Below are 20,757 nucleotides of genomic sequence, written 5' to 3'. Positions count from 1 at the left end.
GAGGCCCAATCAGTGGCAGGAGCAGAGCACCTTGAGGAGGTTACTGTGCAGGTCGGCAAAGCTTTTATAAAAGGAGAGCTTCGTGGGCAGAGGCCCAATCAGCAGAGGGAGCAAGCCACTGTGAATTAAATAAAAGTAAAGAAGGGACAAGCAGGGCAGCCATTGCTGGTAGGCCAGTGGTGAGAGTAGGAGCACCACTCAAGAAGCTTCGACGAGAAGAGGCTGAGACCAAATAAACAGGTTAAAAGGGTTAGTGTTCCCTTTCGTTGTTGCTGATTTGGTCTTGGTTGCCCATTGTATGGTGCAGGCAGGATGGCAGATATAGGTGTGGAATGCTGCTCCTGTAGTATGTGGGAATTCATGGAACCTGAAGGTCTCCCTGATAACTACACCTGCGAGAAGTGCAGTCAATTCCAGCTCCTGAAGGACTGCATAAAGGAGCTGGAGCTGGATGAACTAAGGATCATCTGGGAGGCAGGGCAATTGATAGATATGGCTTTTGAGCAGGTTGTTACACCCAGAGTGCAGAACTCGGGGAGGAGACAGGTGAACACCAAGAGAGCTAAAGGGAGAAGGAAGTCAGTGCAGAGTCTCCCTGTGGCCATTCTCCTCAATAACAGGTGAGCCCCTTTGGATACTGCTGAGGGGGATGACCTGTCTGGACAAGGCAGCAGCAGCCAGACCAATAGCACCGTGGTCGGCTCTGATCCTCAGAAGGGTGGGGTGAAGTCAGGTGAAGCAATAGTCTTAGGGGTCTCAATAGTTAGGGGGACAGGTAGGAGATTCTGTGGCAGCAAAAGAGGATATGGCTTTGTGCTTGGTAGGTCATGTTTGACCAATCTCTTGGAGTTTTTCGAGGAGGTTACCAGGAAAGTGGATGAAGTGAAGGCAGTGGATATTGTCTACATGGACTTCAGTAAGGCCTTTGACAAGGTCCTGCATGGGAGGTTAATTAGGAAAATTCAGTCGTTAAGTATACATGGAAAGGTGGTAAATTGGATTAGACCTGGCTTAATGGAAGAAGCCAAAGAGTGGTAGTAGAGGATTGAGAGGCCTGTGACTAGTGGTGTGCCACAGGGATCAGTGCTGGATCCATTGTTATTTGTCATCTATATCAATGATCTGGATGATCTGGTAAACTGGATCAGCAAATTTGCTGATGATACAAAGATTGGAGATGTAGTGGACAGTGAGGAAGGTTTTCAAAGCTTGCAGAGGGATTTGGACCAGCTGGAAAAATGGGCTGAAAAATAGCAGATGGAGTTTAATACAGACAAGTGTGAGGTATTGCACGTTGGAAGGACAAACCAAGGTAGAACATACAGGGTAAATGGTAAGGCACTGAGGAGTGCAGTAGAACAGAGAGATCTGGGAATACAGATACAAAATTCCCTAAAAGTGGCGTCACAGGTAGATAGGGTGGTAAAGAGAGCTTTTGGTACGTTGGCCTTTATTAATCAAAGAATTGAGTATAAGAGCTGGAATGTTATGATGAGATTGTATAAGGCATTGGTGAGGCCGAATCTGGAGTATTGTTTACAGTTTTGGTCACCAAATTACAGGAAGGATATTAATAAGGTTGAAAGAGTGCAGAGAAGGTTTACAAGGATGTTGCCGGGACTTGAGAAACTCAGTTACAGAGAAAGGTTGAATAGGTTAGGACTTTATTCCCTGGAGCGTAGAAGAATGAGGGGAGATTTGATAAAGGTATATAAAATTATGATGGGTATAGATAGAGTGAGTGCAAGCAGGCTTTTTCCACTGAGGCAAGGGCAGAAAAAAAACAGAGGACATGGGTTAAGGGTGAAGGAGGAAAAGTTTAAAGGGAACATTAGGGGGGCTTCTTCACACAGAGAGTGGTGGGGGTATGGAATGAGCTACCAGACGAGGTGGTAAATGCGGGTTCTTTTTCAACATTTAAGAATAAATTGAACAGATACATGGATGGGAGGTGTATGGAGGGATATGGTCCGTGTGCAGGTCAGTGGGACTAGGCAGAAAATGGTTCGGCACAGCCAAGAAGGGCCAAAGGGCCTGTTTCTGTGCTGTAGTTTTTCTGTGGTTTCTATGGTTTCTAACACCTACCTGGATGTGCCTAACAGGTTTAATATCACAGGCATATGTCATGAAATATATAAATAAAATTAAATAAGTGGTGGAAAAAGAGGAAAATTAGTGAGGTAGTGTACATTGGTTCATGTTCCATTCAGGAATCTGATAGTGGAGGGGAAGAATCTGGTCCTGAAACATTGAGTCTATGTTTCTTGTACCACCCTGAGAGTGGCCTCATCATGGCAGTTGAGGAGGCTATGGATTGATGTGGAAATAGGGATAGGAATTAAAATGGTTGGCCACCAGAAATCCTGCTTTTTCTGGATGAAGCATAGGTGTTCAATAAAAAGAACTTCTGTGAGTTTGGAAGCGCTTTTGCCTTCAGGTACCTGAAAAGTTGGTGCCATATAAGTAAAATATGTAATTTCCTTAGAGAATTAACAGTTTGCTGTCAAAGGTGATCAGGAAATGCTGAAGGTAAAGCATGAACCGTTACAATATGAAGAAACATTGAATAGTGTGTAGCCCCCCTGGCCACCCTCAGGGTCGCTCGGCTCGCTGTCGTCTAGGGAAACAGCCTCGGCCCCGCCAAACTGGATAATTCGTTTGTGTGGATGCTGTGTGAGGTACCCCACCCCGCCCAAATAACAGACAATACACCAGATGCAACTAAATGATTTACAGTTTATAGATATTACTGGAACTATATAATTAAAAGAGAATGAAATTAAAAGGCGCCACACTTATCAAAGTTCAATCTCTTCGTGCACAAAAACCGTTGGAGCTTAAGGACCTTCTTCTTTACCCTGCAACCCCCTCGGACCACTTCGACCGGCCACCTGGGACCAACAACGGTGGTCGACCAGACGCTCCACACGAGTCTGTCTCCGTCTCCTCGCCGAACATCCTGCTTGGGGTCCGACCCCGTTAGCGGACTCACAGCACCTCGTCCATCCTCTGTCTCGCTCTCCCGCCTTCTCCCCAAAACCCCGCGCATACAGTATCTTCAAATACACCAAAACCATAACAACTATCCCAATTGGTTAATAACGTATTTCTTATCACCCTCTAAACCACAATAAGCTGCTAGCGCAAATTTTCTCAACGTTTAACACAACAAAGCCGCATTCCCCAGATTAACATAACAAAGGCGCCATTTTAATTAGCCTCCGCAGTAACATAAAAATCGAAACGCCCTTACACTCTCCCCCCACCAAATAAAGTCATATCCTCATGACTTCTAAATAACTCGCCACCCAGTTCTACAGACACGCAATACACAGATACACACAGTGACAGTGCTCCCCAAGCAGTGGACCTTACTCCCGTCCCACAGGCGCTAAATAGGCTAACCTATCTGGGAGCTTCTTAATCCTCTGAGACCTCTGTACCCCCTCACCTAAACCCAAAAGGCTCAGACACTACTAGGGATACCTCGGGCCGGCTTGCCAACTCCTCTCTCATACAGGTCACCACTACAGCTCGGAGCCCCCAGTCCCGTGTCCGGGGCCCCGCCTCTCCTCCTTCCTGATCCTGCCGTAACTCAGACTGCCCACAGCTAGCTCTCCCCACTACACCTGACTCAGTGGGAGAAGGGCCAAAGGTCCCTTCCTCAATCACGGGGAAGTTAGCGAAAGGCAGCATGTACCACATGTGCAGCACATCATCCTTCGAACCCGTATCCTTCCTCATTCCCTCGATCGGTAGCTGCTTGAGTTTCTCCAAACTGAAACATTTAACCGGGGCTACCCCTTCAGCCTCCTGCAGTCGAGACGTCAGCTTCTTCGGGGACTCCTTCAACTCTCGCCACAGCCTCCGCAGTTCTGACTCAGGGTTCCTGACCATCTCAATCTGGGTTGCAGTTACCCCACCAGCTTCTTCCACCCTGACCTGAAAAGCAGCAGTTAAAAAATGTTCAGCCTCCGGTTGTTTCTTCCTGAGGGCGTCTTCCACATCAACTTTCAGTTTTTCCACTTCATTTAAACTCGCGATAGTCACCTTCAGGTTCCTTTCAAGCGTCCGCCTCCCTTTTCCGAGATCTGTCCTCCATTTCTTCACCTCCTCGGGAGTGTAGTCAAACTCCCCTCCCTGGGCTCTCAGTTTTCTGTTGACCTTAGTCAGAACACTTCCTTGATCTTCCCCAACTTGTAAATCTTCCAATCTGTTCTGAATGGATGTCTTGAGTTTCTGCTGATCCCTTTGAAGGTGGGTCATTGTTTCTTCTTGCTGGATTAATTCATCAGTACATGACCGCAGTGCGGTGCAAATCCCCTCTCTTCCCTGTGTCTCATTCAGATTGACGACCTGGGTTTCCATCCCCCGGTCCACCACCGTCTGTCCCAACACCAGGAAGTTCAACTGGTAAATTGGGTCATTTTCCTCATATTGCACCAAACCCCTCCGGCCAAAAACTCCTCCACATTTGACACTTCGCTTCGGTCACCTGGGCTCAGCCACTCGCCTCGCCTTGCCTCGCCTCATAGTCCCCCCAGGTGAATCCAAGCTCTAGGCGGTCATCCACATACGTCAAAACTCCACACACCTTCACTTACCCCATGGTCTTCCTCATGCCCCGCGGGAAGGATGCAGGGGCTCCGGATATGCCCTTGGGCATCTTTTCGGATCGGAAGAATCCTAGGGAACTAGTAATGGCCGTCTTCGGTTCAATAGCCGCACTCCTCAGGATCTGGAAACATCCACTCCTCAGATGCAGCCCATTAAACCACATCGCATCATCCCCACACACGCTGCCTTCATCTTCCACGCTGCTGGGGTACATTTGCCGTGACCTCTCTCTCACTGAGGTGTCTTCAGCGGTCAACTCCCCTCCCTCGTGGTGGTTCGGAGCGTCTACTAAGAGGGTCTCACCCTCAGCTACTTTCCCCAAGCTGTATCACCGCTGGGTCTCGTTTAAATTCGGTACCGGCTCAAGGCTGCTATACACGTCCTCAGAAGCAACTGGACGCACTGGGTGCCCAGAAAATGCCTCCATGAGCTCCAGGGTCATTAACCAATCATCATCTTCTGGATAACTACTGCCACTAGTACCCAAAGTCTCCGGTACCCTTGGCGTTGTCAAGGATAAATGCTTCAGACACCGGTTGTAAAATGAACTGTACAACAACTTGATCTGTGTCCCGGGGTCGAGGATAGCTTTAGCATCGCTTCCCTCTATCTGTAACAACACCCTGGGGCGTGGTCCCTCTAAGCCTTTAGGAATAGGGTCTTTTCCTTTCAGAAGTTCATCGGTACATTGCTGGGAACGTGCTTCCTCAGAGACCCCAAGCCGTTCCCCCACTGGGTCTCCACTAAGTTTCCCGACACCTCTCTGATCAGCCGAACAACTGAAGGAGGGGCTGATCCCCTGAAATGATCCCCCTGGCACTGCAAGCAATTTAGCCGCCCTCCTAGCCAGAGAAGACACACTGAAAACTCCCCCCCCCCCTTCAAATAACTGACAGCTGTCACTACGGTGTAAGTGAACCTGACAGTTCTAACACTGTCACCAGCCCGCCTACTCAAACTTTCAACCAATCCCTGTCGCTCTCCCTCCACCGAGCACTGCCACTCATCTAATAACAGAGATCCACTCCGCCCACATCTCGCACGCCTCTGCCCCTCTTGGGGTGGACACTATCCCAAGTGCCAGGCGGAGCCTGCCAGAGCTAGAACATTTATTCGCAGACTCTACCTCCAAATCAGACCACTCTTTCCTCTCTCTCCCAACCGCATGGACAGCCCCTAGCGCCACCTCCAACTCGTCAATGTTAGTCTGAACTCGAACAAAGACCTCACTCACCACGCATACAGCAATCACCAGCAAATAACCCACAGAGACACACATTACAGATTTAAACAGGGCACCCACACAGCGGACCAGCAGACTCAATCCCGGACAAAGCCCACACAATGTAGCCCCCCTGGCCACCCTCAGGGTCGCTCGGCTCGCTGTCATCTAGGGAAACAGCCTCGGCCCCGCCAAACTGGATAATTCGTTTGTGTGGATGCTGTGTGAGGTACCCCACCCCGCCCAAATAACAGACAATACACCAGATGCAATTAAATGATTTACAGTTTATAGATATTACTGGAACTATATAATTAAAAGAGAATAAAATATAAAAGGAAAATAAAAGGCGCCACACTTATCAAAGTTCAATCTCTTCATGCATAAAAGCCGTTGGAGCTCAAGGGCCTTCTTCTTCACCCTGCGACCCCTCGGACCACCTCAACCAGCTGCCTGGGACCAACAATGGTGGTCGACCAGACGCTCCACACGAGTCCGTCTCTGTCTCCTCGCCGAACGTTGCGCTCGGGGTCCGACCCCGTTAGCGGACTCACAGCACCTCGTCCATCCTCTGTCTCGCTCTCCCGCCTTCTCCCCAAAACCCCGCGCATACAGTATCTTCAAATACACCAAAACCATAACAACTATCCCAATTGGTTAATAACGTATTTCTTATCGCCCTCTAAACCACAACAAACTGCTTGCGCAAACTTTCTCAGCGTTTTACACAACAAAGCCGCATTCCCCAGATTAACATAACAAAGACGCCATTTTAATTAGCCTCCGCAGTAACATAAAAATCGAAACCTCCTTACAAGTGTATGAGCTATTATCAGACTAAAACTTCTGCAAATCTGGAGAGCATTTTATGATGATAGTTCAAGCCAGAAATAAACATAGATGAAAATAAATTCCTGCTTATTAACTTGTTGCCAGTTTTGATTTTTTGGTGTGGGAGCCAAACAGCAAATTAATCAGTTTTTGTTTGTGCTTGCAGTTCATACCACACAGTGTTTTTGATAAGTAGTGGGTTTTTATTTGGGAAGTACTTTACCTTGCAGGCTCACTGGTCATATATTTGCACTTCATTTTTATCTAATTGATAGCCATTTGCTAGTTTTAGTGAAAGAACATAAGAAATAGGAGCAGAGATAGGCCATCTGGCCCCTCGAGCCCGCTCCACCATTCAGTAAGATCATGGTTGCTTTGGCCATGGACTCACCTCCACCTACCTGCCTTTTCCCCATAACTCTTAATTTCCCTACTATGCAAAAATCTATCCAGCATTGTCTTAAGCATGTCTTCAAACTAAATAGGTAACTGTTTCTCCATAGGAGCTTCCTGAGTATTTCTGGCATTTTCTGTTTTAAACCTAGCCTGTCTTTATAATTTATTAACATTCTTGCATATATCATGTCTCAGAGGTAAGACTCTAGAATATCCTCCTTTGGTAAAGACTGATGTACTCCACCTCATTTTCTCTGACTCTGTATATCTTCTAGTCCATGATCAGTCTCATGCTTATTTCCTGTTTACATGTACATTGAGGTGCTTAGACTTCTGTCCTTTGCTGATGGTGTTTTGCCTTTTTCAGTTTTGTGGAACAATTTTATTTGAATCTTGTGGAATGAAACAGGCTAGTAAGATTGAAATCAGTAGTGCCTCTTGCTACGCTGCACCTTATTTTTTTTGTTCACATCTTTTGTCACATTTTGTGCAATTAGTTGGCTACTGTTTATTGTTTGGGAGATCCAGTTTGGATATCATTTTATTCCACAGGTATTGCACGTTGGTAGGACAAACCAGCGTAGAACATATAGGGTTAATGGTAAGGCACTGAGGAGTGCAGTGGAACAGAGGGATCTGGGAATACAGATACAAAATTCCCTAAAAGTGTCGTCACAGGTAGATAGGGTCGTAAAGAGAGCTTTTGGTACATTGGCCTTTATTAATCGAAGTATTGAGTACATGAGCTGGAATGTTATGATGAGGTTGTATAAGGCATTGATGAGGCCGAATCTGGAGTATTGTGTTCAGTTTTGGTCACCAAATTACAGGAAGGATATAAATAAGGTTGAAAGAGTGCAGAGAAGGTTTTCAAGGATGTTGCCGGGACTTGAGAAACTCAGTTACAGAGAAAGGTTGAATAGGTTAGGACTTTATTCCCTGGAGCGTAGAAGAATGAGGGGAGATTTGATAGAGGTATATAAAATTATGATGGGTATAGATAGAGTGAATGCAAGCAGGCTTTTTCCACTGAGGCAAGGGGAGAAAAAAACCAGAGGACATGGGTTAAGGGTGAGGGGGGAAAAGTTTAAAGGGAACATTAGGGGGGCTTCTTCACACAGAGAGTGGTGGGAGTATGGAATGAGCTACCAGACGAGGTGGTAAATGCGGGTTCTTTTTTAACATTTAAGAATAAATTGGACAGATACATGGATGGGAGGTGTATGGAGGGATATGGTCCGTGTGCAGGTCAGTGGGACTAGGCAGAAAATGGTTCGGCACAGCCAAGAAGGGCCAAAGGGCCTGTTTCTGTGCTGTAATTTCTATGGTCTCTCCAGTTTTATGAATGAAATGTTATGATGGTTTTGGACATTAACTTGCCTAAATTTGATCCATGCAACATGAAGCTGCTTTTCCTTTTTTAGCTGCACTTGCCATTAAATTCTCCCCTGCCTGGTAGTGAATTGACAAAAGAGCCATTCCGTTGGGATCAGAGGCTGTTTGCATTGGTTCTTCGCCTCCCTGGTGCATCATCTCTTGAAGCAGAGCAGCTTGGTAGTGTACCTTCAGATGAGTCTGCTGTGACCCAGATGTGCGAAGTGACTGGAGGTAAGTTAACGTTTCATCTATACAAAGAAAAGTAATTACTTTCAGTTCTTCAACCTTATTCTTTTGCTGAGGTGGCATTGGAAATTTCTGGGTGTTTAAAGCTGTAATTGTCAGACATTAAGATAAAAAAAATGTTGTAGAGGAAGTTTGAACTGGAGTGTAAGAGAATGAGAGGAGATTTGATAGAGGTATACAAAATTATGAGGGGGTATGGTTAGGGTAGGGCAAGTGCAAGCAGGCTTTTTGCACTGAGGTTGGGTGAGACTAGTACTAAAGGGCATCGATTTAAAGTGAAAGCAATTGATTTGTATTCCCGGTTTCTGTTGGTCAAAACTGGAGAATTTAACACTAGTCTGTTCACATACGAAGTTAGAATAATGAAAATGTTTATTTTTTAGCCTGGTGTAATTTTGTAACCGTATAAAAGCTAATCATCCTTCATACCCTGAATGCTCATATTGTACTGTACATATACACAGTACTGTGCAAAGGCTTTGGGCACATATGTTTTGCTGGTCATAAATACGAGAAACTGCACATGCAGAAAATCCAGAGCATCTCACACAAAATGCTGGAGGAACTCAGAAGGTCAGGCTGCATGTGTGGGCATGAATAAACAGTCGACAGAATATACTGCATAGCTAAAATACCCAAGTCATTTGCAGAGTACTATATAATTTTATATACTGTACTAGTGCCGCAAAAAAAAACAGATTTCATAACATGAATGATGATCAACCTGATTCTGATATGGGTCTTTATTGTGGACTGAGAGTGGGGAGTGGTAGGGGGAGAGGAGGGAGTGGGAAGCACCAGAGAGGGAGTCTGTAATGATCAATAAACCATTGTTTGGAATCAAATGACCTTTCCTGGTCTCTCAGGGCTGGGTGTGTCTGTACCTGTGCCACCATCCACCACCTCGGCACTCCTCTGCCTCCTACCCCACATCCTCCCACGATGCTCCACCTCACAATCACCAACATCCTTTGCTCCTACCAGATTCACATACTCACTCTCTGCTCTATGTTGACAAATACAGTACTGTGCAAAGCTCTTGGACACCCTAACTCTATAAGATTTTGTACAGTATATTGTACTATTTTTATTGATGAGCGTAGGGGCACCTACATTTTCATCCAGGTATTATTATTGCAAACAGTGGAGGTCCCCGCCCTTGTGCAACCAGAGAAATGACCCTCTGTGACCACTCTCTATTTTTGAGGACCAAGCCAACTTTGGATCCAGTTTACCAACTTGCCGTGGACTGTTGTGATGTAATGTTCTGGAGCAGCCTGAAATCCATGTAGAAGCTGCTTGTTTATTGTCATTCTTTTTTAATAGCGTTTCCCAATCTGCCTTTGCTAAATTATGTCTTAAGATTGGAGGTTTGATTTTGTTTTGCAGATTAAACTAAATCACTGTGATTACTGTTTCCTAAAAGCCGCTGAACTACCAAATTTTTGTATATCGTTCAATTCTCTTGCCGTGTTACAAGAAGGGTGCAGAGACTTTAAGGAGGGTACAGAAAAGGTTTATCAGAATTAGATACTACCAGCTTAGAACACACGACACTTTCAGACAGACACGTGAACAAGCAAGGAATGGAGGGATTTGGACCATGTGCCAGCATGTAGGTTTAGTTTGGGTTAGCATCATGGTCAGCAGAGACATTGTGGGCTGAAGGATCAGTTCCCATGCTAAACTGTTCTATTAATCAATTATTTCTCAATGTGCAATACTCAATCTAATATGGCCTGTTTTCTAGCTGGTTCCTCAGCAATGTAGGATAGCCATTCATTTTTATATGCCCATATACTGTACCTGTTCTCTATAGTATTAATGACAACTTAGTTTGCTTGCCTAGCTTGTCCACACTGTACTCAGTGTTCTCATTTTAAATTGCAGAAAGTGATGTGGACCTGTAATCCTGAACTACTGCAGTCCACAGATCCCTTGCTTAATGGTATAGGTCCATGGCATAAAAAAAAATTGGAGCAACACCCCCCACCCCGGTTTTCCCTTGACAATCTCGTAGGGATATGGACCAAATGTTGATGAAGGAACAGCACTATATTTCCATCTGAGGTGGTCTGACTTGGACAAGGGATATTTCCATAAGACATAGGGGCAGAATTGCGCCATTCAGCCCATCGAGTTTGCTCTGCCATTCCATCATGGCTGATCCTGGATCCCACTCAACCCCACACACATGCCTGCCTTCTCGCCATATCCTTTGATGCCTTAAATATACCCATGAATTCCACTGCAGTCTGTGGCAGAGCATTCTAGAGATACACTACTCTCTGGCTAAAAACAAATTCCTCCTTACCTGTGTTCTGAAAGGACACACCTCAATTTTAAGGCTGTGCCCTCCAATTCTGGATACCTTCACCATAGGAAACATCCTCTCCACATCCACTATATCTAGTCCTTTTAACATTTGGTAGGTGCAATGAGATCTCCCTGCATTCTTCTAAATTCCAATGAGTACAGGCCCAAAGTTGCCAAATGCTTCTCATATGTTAACCCCTTCATTCCCGTAATCATGCACTGCACTTCTGATGTTTGAATCTTCTCCCCATTTAGATAATAGCTCGCAGTATTGTTCCTTTTACCAAAATGCATTTATCATACATTTCCCAACACTGTATTCCATCTGCCATTTTTTGCTCATTCTTCCAATTTGTCTTAAGTCCTGCTACAATCGCATTGCTTCCTCAGCACTACCTACCTATCCACCTATCTTTGTATCATCCGCAAACTTTGCCACAAAGCCATCAGTTCCATTATCCAAATCATTGACAAACAATGCGAAAAGTAGCGATCCCAATACTGACCCCTGAGGAACACCAACAGCACTGGCAGCCAGCCAGAAAAGGCCCCTTCTATTCCTACTCACTGCCTCCTGCCTGTCAGCCATGTGTGGCACCTTATCAAATGCCTTCTGAAAATCCAAGTCGATGACATCCACTGCCTCTCCTTTGTCCATCCTGCTTGTTACTCCCTCGAAGAGCTCTAACAGATCTGTCAGGCACGACTTCCCTTCACATAAACCATGGTGACTTTGACTTATTTTATCATTGGTCTCCAAGTACTCTGATATGTCATCCTTAATAATAGACTTCAACACTTTCCCAACCACTGAGGTTAGGCTCACTGGCCTATAATTTCGTTTCTGTTGCCTTCCTCCCTTCTTAAAGAGTGGAGTGACATTTGCAATTTTCCAGTCCTCCAGGACCATGCCAGAATCAAGTGATTCTTGAAAGAACATGACCAGTGCATCTGCCATCTCTTCAGCATCTTCTCTCAGGAACTCTGTCCATCTGGTCCAGGTGACTTATCCACCTTAAGACTTTTGAGTTTGCCTGGCACTTTTTCCTTTATAATAACAATGGCACTCACTTTTGCTCCCTGACACTCACGGTTCTCTGGCACATTGCTAGTGTCTTCTACAGTGAAGACTGATAAGTTCATGTGCTATTTCTTTGTCCCCCTTATTACCTCATCAACATAATTTTCCAGTGGTTCAATATCAACTCCCACCTCCCTTTTAATCTTTATATAACTGAAAAACTTTAGTATCCTGCTTTCCTGCTTTTCATCTTTTCCCTTCTTGTAGCTTTTTTAGTTACCTTTTGTTGGATTTTAAAAGCTTCCCATTCGTCCAACTTCCCACTCACTTTTGCTACCTTATATGTCCTTCCTTTGGCTTTTATGCAGTCCTTAATTTCCCTTGTCAGCCATGGTTGACTAGCCCTGCTATTTGAGAACTACTTCTTCTGTGTGACATATCTATCCTGTGCTTTGTGAACTATTCCCAGAAACTTCAGCCATCATTCCCTTTATTCCATTGCGATACTGATACTTGTGACTCTCCCTTGCAAAGTGCAGTATGAATTCAATCATATTATGATCACTGCCTTCTAAGTGTTTGTTTATATTAAGCTCCCTAATAAGATTTGGGTTATTACAGAACACCCAATCTAAGATAGCATTGATAGGATACAAAACTGGGCTGAGAAGTGGCAGATGGAGTTCAACCTGGATAAGTGTGAAGTGGTTCATTTTGGTAGGTCAAATATGATGGCAGAGTATAGTATTAATGCTAAGACTCTTGACAGTGTGGAGGATCAGAGGGATCTTGGGGTGTGAGTCCATAGGACGCTCAAAGCAGCTGCGCAGGTTGACTCTGTGGTTAGGAAGGCATACAGTGTATTGGCCTTCATCAATCGTGGAATTGAATTTAGGAGCCGAGAGGTAATGTTGCAGCTATATAGGACCCTGGTCAGACCCCACTTGGAGTACTGTGCTCAGTTCTGGTCGCCTCACTACAGGAAGGATGTGGAAACTATAGAAAGGGTGCAGAGGGTGGATTTACAAGGATGTTGCCTGGACTGGGGAGCATGCCTTATGAAAACAGGTTGAGCGAACTTGGCCTTTTCTCCTTGGAGCGACGGAGGATGAGAGGTGACCTGATAAAGGTTTACAAGATAATGAGAGGCATTGATCGTGTGGATGGTCAGAGGCTTTTTCCCAGGGCTGAAATGGCTGCCACAAGAGGGCACAGGTTTAAGGTGCTTGGGAGTAGATACAGAGAAGATGTCAGGGGTAAGTCTTCTACGCAGCGAGTGGTGAGTGTGTGGAATGGGCTGCCGGCAAGGGTGGTGGAGGATTGCCCAATGTGGGTTTTTTTAGAAGCGAACTCTGTCAATAAATTTTCTATTATTTCTCTTCTTAGATCTTCACTTCCTTTGTCTCTGAGTAAATTAACTGATAATCTGGTAGTTAAACACACTATGAGAATTTGGATACAATTCTGAAAATATTTTGGCTTATTGAGATTTTCTCTTTCAAGTCCCATTTCTTCTAATTTTTTTTTAAACCCTCTATGATTGATGTGGCTTTTAAAGAATGGGATAGATTAGGTATTAAATGCTTTCAGAACTTGTTTGTAGAGGGAAGTCTCTTTTTGTTTGAACAACTGTCAGCTAAATATAGTTTACCCAAAACTCATTTTTTCGATACCTACCAATAAGAGATTTTTTACAGTCTCAAATAAGCACATTTCCTAAAAGTCCTGATCAGAATCTACTAGATGTAATTTTTAATTTGAAACCTTTTTATAATGGATGTATATCTAATATTTATAATATGCTGTTGGGAATGAGAAGTGATCCTGTAGATAAAATTAAAAATCTTTGGGAACAAGATTTATAGACTTCAATTTCTGAGGAAACTTGGAATCAAAATTTTTAATTGGTTAACACTTCATCTTTTCGTGCCCGCCACTCTCTCCTACAATTTAAAGTGCTCCATAGGGCCCACATGACCAAGGATAAGTTGTCTCGTTTTTATTTAGATATATCTCTGTATTGTGATAAATGTAATAATGGAGAAGCTTCATTCATTCATATGTTTTGGACATGTCTGAGTCTTGGAAAATATTGGAAAGAAGTAAACTTTAAGTCTAATCATTTGACCACTTTATTTGGTATTGTTGGAGGAAAGGATACTATTTTGGAGTCATCTGACTTGCACATTTTGGATTTTATTTCTCTTATGGCCAGAAGGACGCACTTGCTTAAATAGAAAGATGTGGCCCCTCCTATTCCTGCTCGATGGTTACGTGATGTAATGTCATGTTTAAATTTAGAGAAGATTCAATGTTCAATCTCTGAATCTAGCCAAGACTTTCAAACATTGTGGGGACCTTTTTTGAATTGTTTTCGAAACCTTTGATTTGCTGCTAAAGCACAGATGATGACTAATAGTTTTTTCCTTTTTTTCTTTACTAATCAGCTTCGGTCTTGGTAGTGGGTTAGTTTTTTATTATAATAAGATTACTATGTTTCAATGTTACGAATTAATTAATTTGTATGAATATAGGGAAGGAGTCTTTATATGCGATTTAGTATTATGTATTGATACATATTTTTTTCTTGTACTCTATTCTAATATTAATAATAAAAGTACTGGAAAGAGGATACGATAGAGTCTCTTAAGAGACTTTTGGATAGGTACATGAAGTTTAGAAAAATAGAGGGCTATGGGTAACCCTAATAATTTCTAAGGTAGGGACATGTTCGGCACAACTTTGTGGGCTGAAGGACCTGTATTGTGCTGTAGGTTTTCTCTGTTTCTGTGTTTCCCCGAGTAGGCTCAAGCACAAGCTGTTCTAAAAACCCATCTCATAGGCATTCAACTAATTCCTTCTCTTGTGATCCGACATCAACTTGATGTTCCCAATCTGCTTACATATTGAAGACCCCCCCCCCTTACAATTGTGACATTACCCTTATTACATGCCTTTTACAGCTCCCTTTGCAATCTCAACCCCAAATCTTGGTTACTATTTGGAGGCCTATATATGATTCCCATAATGTTTTTTTACCTTTGCAGTTTCTTATCTCCACCCACAAAGATTTAGCAACACTCACAACACACTGGAGGAACTCAGCAGGACAGGTAGCATCTGTGGAAATGATCAGTCAACGTTTCAGGCCAGAACCCTCCGTCAGGACTGAAGAGGGAGTGGGGACAGGCCCTATAAAGAAGGTGGGGGAAGGTGGGAAGGAGAAGGCTGGTAGGGGCCTGGTGAAAAACCAGTCAGGGGAAAGATAAAGGGGTGGGGGAGGGGATAGGCAGGAAAGGTGAAGAAGGAATAGGGGAAAGCACAATGGGTAGTAGAAGGAGGGGGAACCATGAGGGAGGTGTTAGGCAGCTGGGGGAGGGGGCAGAGTGAAACTGGGATGTGGGAAGGGAGGGGGAGGGAATTACCAGAAGTTGGAGAATTCTATGTTCATACCAAGGGGCTGGAGACATCCCAGACGGTATATGAGGTGTTGCTCCTCCAACCTGAGTTTAGCCTCATCATGGCAGTAGAGGAGGCCATGTATGGACATATCTGAATGGGAAGCAGAGTTGAAGTGGGTAGCAACTGGGAGATCCTGTCTGCCGTGGCGGACGGAGCGGAGGTGCTCGACGAAGTGGTCCCCCAATCTGCGTCAGGTTTCACCGATGTAGAGGAGGCCACACCGGGAGCACCGGATGCAATAGATGACCCCAACAGACTCGCAAGTGAAGTGTTGCCTCACCTGGAAGGACTGTTTGGGGCCCCGAATGGTGGCAAGAGAGGAGGTGTAGGGACAGGTGTAGCACTTACGCTTACAGGGATAAGTGCCGGGTGGGAGATCTGTTGGGAAGGATGTGTGGATCAGGGAGTTGCGGAGGGACCGATCCCTGCGGAAAGCGGAGAGGGGCGGAGAGGGAAAGATGTGCTTAGTGGTGGGGTCCTGTTGAAGGTGGCGGAAGTTGCGGAGGACAATGTGCTGGATCTGGAGGCTGGTGGGGTGGTAGGTGAGGACAAGGGGAACCCTGTCCCTTTTGTGGTGATGGGAGGATGGGGTGAGGGGTGAGGGCCGAAGTGCGGGAAATGGAGGAGATGCGGGTAAGGGCATCATTGATGACAGCAGAAGGGAAACCCCATCCCCCTGTCACCACAACTGGTTTTTCACCTGGCACCTACCAGCCTTCTCCTTCCCACCCTCCCCCCACCATTATAGGGCCCCTGCCCCCTTCTTCAGTCCTGACGAAAGGTTCCGGCCTGAAACGTTGACTGATCACTTCCGCGGATGCTGCCCGACCTGCTGAGTTCCTCCAGCGTGTTGTGAGTGTTGCTTTGACCCCGGCATCTGCAGAGTACTTTGTGTTTACCACAAAGATTTGACATTCTGTGACCCTATGTCACCTCTTTCTAAAGATGTAATTCCATCTCTTGCCAACAGAACCACACCACCGCCTGTGCCTTCCTGCCTGTCTTTCCAATGCAAAGTATATCCTTTGACATACTTTGATCTTTTTTCAGTTTCTTTCCGCTCCCAACTATGGTCTTCTTTCAGCCACGACTTGGGGTTGCCATGTGCCTGCTGCTTTAGAACTTGTTGCTAGAGAGCATGGGTTCAGAGATGCTGTCAGAGTACCCTAGATGAACAATTAAGTAGCTGCAGTCTGCCGTCTAGTAGATGACCTGCTCATCAAATGAAGTACTGTTTAAAGCAAAGGCTCTCAATCAGATGTGATTCTTTGGCTTGGATGGTGTTGATTTTGAATTTGTTGAAGCATTAATCCAAGTGAGTTGTGAATATTCAGTTGCATTCCTGAGGTACCTTTGAGATGTCAGAAAAGCAGTGAGTCAGTAGGTGCTGGAAATACAGACTGATATTTTCCAGTAGCCTTAATGTGTATCTTGCTGGTCCAGTTAAATTCCTGATCACCCAGGCTGTTGCTGTTGAGGAGCATGACATGGTTTTAGGGAAATAGTTATTCATAGTTGTTAGACATGGCCGTTGCCTGATATTTCTCTGGTGTAGGTGTTAACTTCCTACTTCTCAGCCCAGACTTGTCTGAGTCTTGCTGCATGGGGCATGGATTGTTGTATTTGGCGAGGAGCTGGCAATGCAAATGAATATTATGCAATCATCTGGAAAAAGTCCGCACTTCTGTGCTTTTGGTGAAATGCAGGTTATTATTGGAGCTATTCCAATGTTTGGGTTTTGTACTCATTTATGTCTTGGGGGTTGTAATTATTAATTGCACCCACAATTATCTTCTGTTGTGCAAGGTTTTACTCTAGCCATTGGAGTCTTTTCCTCTCTAAGCCTTGATTTCATTTTCACCAGAGCTCCTGAGTACAGTTCCAATAACCATTAAATGCCTCCTGATGCCAGGGCGTATCAACTACTATTTAACATAGCTGTATTTTGTTTCATAGGTGAGTGATTGTTACAGGCAAATAAATGGGAACTGGAATTTATGGGAATGCCCTGAGAACTGTTATGGGCTGAGTGACCAGAAGAAATTGGAGCACAATTAGGCCATTTGACCCACTGAGTATGCTGAATGAAATGAATGTTGTTAGGAAGTATTAAAGTATTACCATTTTCCATGCTGTTTCCCTGCAGATCCTCTTTCCTAATATAACTGAGCTGATTTTTGATGTATTTCAAATGTTCCTTTTGAGCTTTTGTTTAGTCATGCTTTGTTTCATTTCTCCCCATCACTAAAAACACTCACAACATGCTGGAGGAACTCAGCAGGTCGGGCAGCATTGGTGGAAAAGATCAGTCAATGTTTCGGGCCGGAACCCTTCATCAGGACTGTAGAGGGAAGGGGCAGAGGCCCTATAAAGAAGGTGGGGGGAGGGTGGGAAGGAGAAGGCCGGTAGGTTCTAGGTGAAAAACCAGTAAGGGGAAAGATAAAGGGGTGTGGGAGGGGAAGCAGGGAGGGGATAGGCAGGAAAGGTGAAGAAGGAATAGGGGAAAGCACAATGGGTAGTAGAAGAAGGGGGAACCATGAGGGAGGTGATAGGCAGCTGGGGGAGGGGGCAGAGTGAAATAGGGATAGGGGAAGGGAGGGGGAGGGAATTACCGGAAGTTGGAGAATTCTATGTTCATACCAATGGACTGGAGACTACCTAGACAGTATATGAGATGTTGCTCCTCCAACCTGAGTTTAGCCTCATCATGGCAGTAGAGGAGGCCATGTATGGACATATCCGAATGGGAATGGGAAGCACAAAAGACAGGATCTCCGAGTAGCCACCCACTTCAACTCTGCTTCCCATTCCCATTCGGATATGTTCATACATGGCCTCCTCTACTGCCATGATGAGGCTAAACTCAGGTTGGAGGAGCAACACCTCATATACCGTCTAGGTAGTCTCCAGCCCCTTGGTATGAACATAGAATTCTCTAACTTCCGGTAATTCCCTCCCCCTCCCTTCCCCCATCCCAGTTTCACTCTGCCCCCTCCACCAGCTGCCTATCACCTCCCTCATGGATCCGCCTTCTTCTTACTACCCATTGTGTTTTCCCCTATTCCTCCTTCACCTTTCCTGCCTATCACCTCCCTGCTTCCCCTACCCTGCCCCTTTATCTTTCCCCTTACTGGTTTTTCACCTAGAACCTACCAGCCTTTTCCTTCCCACCCTCCCCCCACCTTCCTTAAAGGGCCTCTGCCCCTTCCTTCTATACTCCTGATGAAGGGTTCCGGCCCAAAACGTTGACTGGTCGTTTCCACGGATGCTGCCCGACCTGCTGAGTTCCTCCAGTGTGTTATGAGTGTTGCTTTGACCCCAGCATCTGCAGAGTATTTTGTGTCGCCATCACTAGAAGCTGCACACACATTGCTTTTCTATCTTATTAAATTTTATAGTCCAGTTTATGTATTTATTCCTTATTGTTTTTGTTGAGGCCACACAGCCACTGAAACTAATGTGATGAACTGTATCAGTTTTCACTACCCTATTGTGTTGCCCTTTTGCTAATTTCCCCAGTTTTCCATAAATGCATTTGCTTCGTTGCATGAAATCAGTTTTAATGCAATCTTCAGTTTTATTCATTTCTATATAAACCTTGTCAGATTGCTGCAGTGTGTCATGTTGATAATAAAATGACACCTGCAGTGTACAGGTAATTGAGAAGGTGATGGTTCATTATGGTCATTGAATACCGGTCAAGCAGACTGCTTGGTCCTGGGTGGTGTGTTTCTTCATTGTTATTTGAACCGCACTCTTGCTAAGTTCTCAATGTGTTGTAAATATTCTTTTGTTTTGAGTCCATCGGGTCATTCTGCAGGTGTCCAAAATACCTTATTTCTGTGGTTATAAAATATGGGCCAGTGCCACTTTATTTTAAACAGTGAAAGAAAGGAATTAATTGGTCCCCTGCCTGCTATGTACCTGATACCAGTGCAGGCAGAGCATTTGACCTGTCAGTACTGCAACTTGTGGGAGTGCAGATTGCAATTAGCATTCTTCTGTGCTTTCACAGGGCTTGAAGATCCCTACTTGTTGTTTCTACAGGCAGACAAGTGGATCTGCTCCCGAGTGAGGCTGTGAATCAGCAGAGCTGGGGAAGATCAACATGAAAATTTTTGGGGACAGTGCCCCAGAGAGTGGTTTCTCATAGGATGGAGCAAATACCTATTTGTGTGTGGAGGTTGAACTTCACACAAAGAATGAGGAAGAGGCAATCTACGGTAAATTATCTATGATTACTAAATGTAATTTACATAGGAGGAAACTGTAAGGAAGAATTAGATAATTCAATCAATCATTGCCACTCATACTTATCCATTATCCTTTTGCATATTGTGTGCATTTTCAGTTTCCGCAGTGTCAATTCTGTCCTCCTAAGGACTAAAAGTAGTGTTTTGGAGTACATTTCATCCAACGGAGTTGAGCTACAGCATCTATTATTTCTAAATTTTAATGTGCACAGTGTACTTAACTTAGTATTTTATTTTAATTCTCTTAAAGGTCGGTCCTACTGTGTGCGCACGCAGCGGATGTTAAACCAGTGTCTAGAATCCTTGGTGCAGAAAGTTCAAAGTGGAGTGGTTATTAATTTTGAAAAAACTGGATCAGACCCAGCACCAATCAGTGAAGGTAAGAATGATAAAAATTTTACAGCCATTGAACCCTTTAAATACATGCTGGCTCCTTGAAGGGAAATTGGTTGTCTCATGAACCTTGCAAATTATTTCCCTTTGTGCCTATCAGTTCTCTTGGAAAGATCTGATTGACTGCCAAAGGCCGTGATTTCCAGATTGTAAGAGTGAAAGAAAAGTTTTGTTATAGAAACCTTAAGGATTCTTTCTAACTCTTACACTCAGTGCACTGCTTATAGAACATAGAATAGTACAGCGCAGTACAGGCCCTTCGGCCCACAATGTCGTGCCGACCCTCAAACCCTGCCTCCCATATAACCACCACCTTAAATTCCTCCATATACCTGTCCAGTAGTCTCTCAAATTTCACTAGTGTATCTGCCTCCACCACTGACTCAGGCAGTGCATTCCACGCACCAACCACTCTCTGAGTAAAAAAACCTTCCTCTAATATCCCCCTTGAACTTCCCACCCTTTACCTTAAAGCCATGTCCTCTTGTATTAAGCAGTGGTGCCCCGGGGAAGTGGCGCTGGCTATCCACTCTATCTATTCCTCTTAATATCTTGTATACCTCTATCATGTCTCCTCTCATCCTCCTTCTCTCCAAAGAGTAAAACCCTAGCTCCCTTAATCT

The 20,757-nt window shown here is 44.7% G+C and overlaps 1 protein-coding gene across 14 annotated transcripts in view; it reads left to right on the top strand.

The window, feature by feature from the left end:
* Positions 1-20,757, top strand: part of ints6l (integrator complex subunit 6 like) — a 194,740-nt gene that overhangs the window by 43,465 nt on the left and 130,518 nt on the right. For 13 of the 14 annotated variants that reach the window (XR_011887600.1, XR_011887599.1, XM_072271087.1 and 10 more), the window contains 2 exons: positions 8,491-8,674; positions 19,992-20,120. Coding sequence is in view for 12 of the 14 variants with exons in the window: in XM_072271087.1 (XP_072127188.1) it covers positions 8,491-8,674; positions 19,992-20,120 (313 nt within the window). In the remaining 2 variants the exon portion in view is untranslated. Of the gene's footprint in view, positions 1-8,490; positions 8,675-19,535; positions 19,681-19,991; positions 20,121-20,757 lie in introns of those variants that run through there. The other variant, XM_072271098.1, reaches the window with a different exon arrangement.

The sequence above is a fragment of the Mobula birostris genome, chromosome 10, assembly GCF_030028105.1.
Source record: "Mobula birostris isolate sMobBir1 chromosome 10, sMobBir1.hap1, whole genome shotgun sequence".
In the NCBI taxonomy this organism is placed as follows: Eukaryota; Metazoa; Chordata; class Chondrichthyes; order Myliobatiformes; family Myliobatidae; genus Mobula; species Mobula birostris.
Note: the sequence above shows the minus strand (reverse complement) of the source record. Positions and strands in the feature narration are given on the sequence as shown.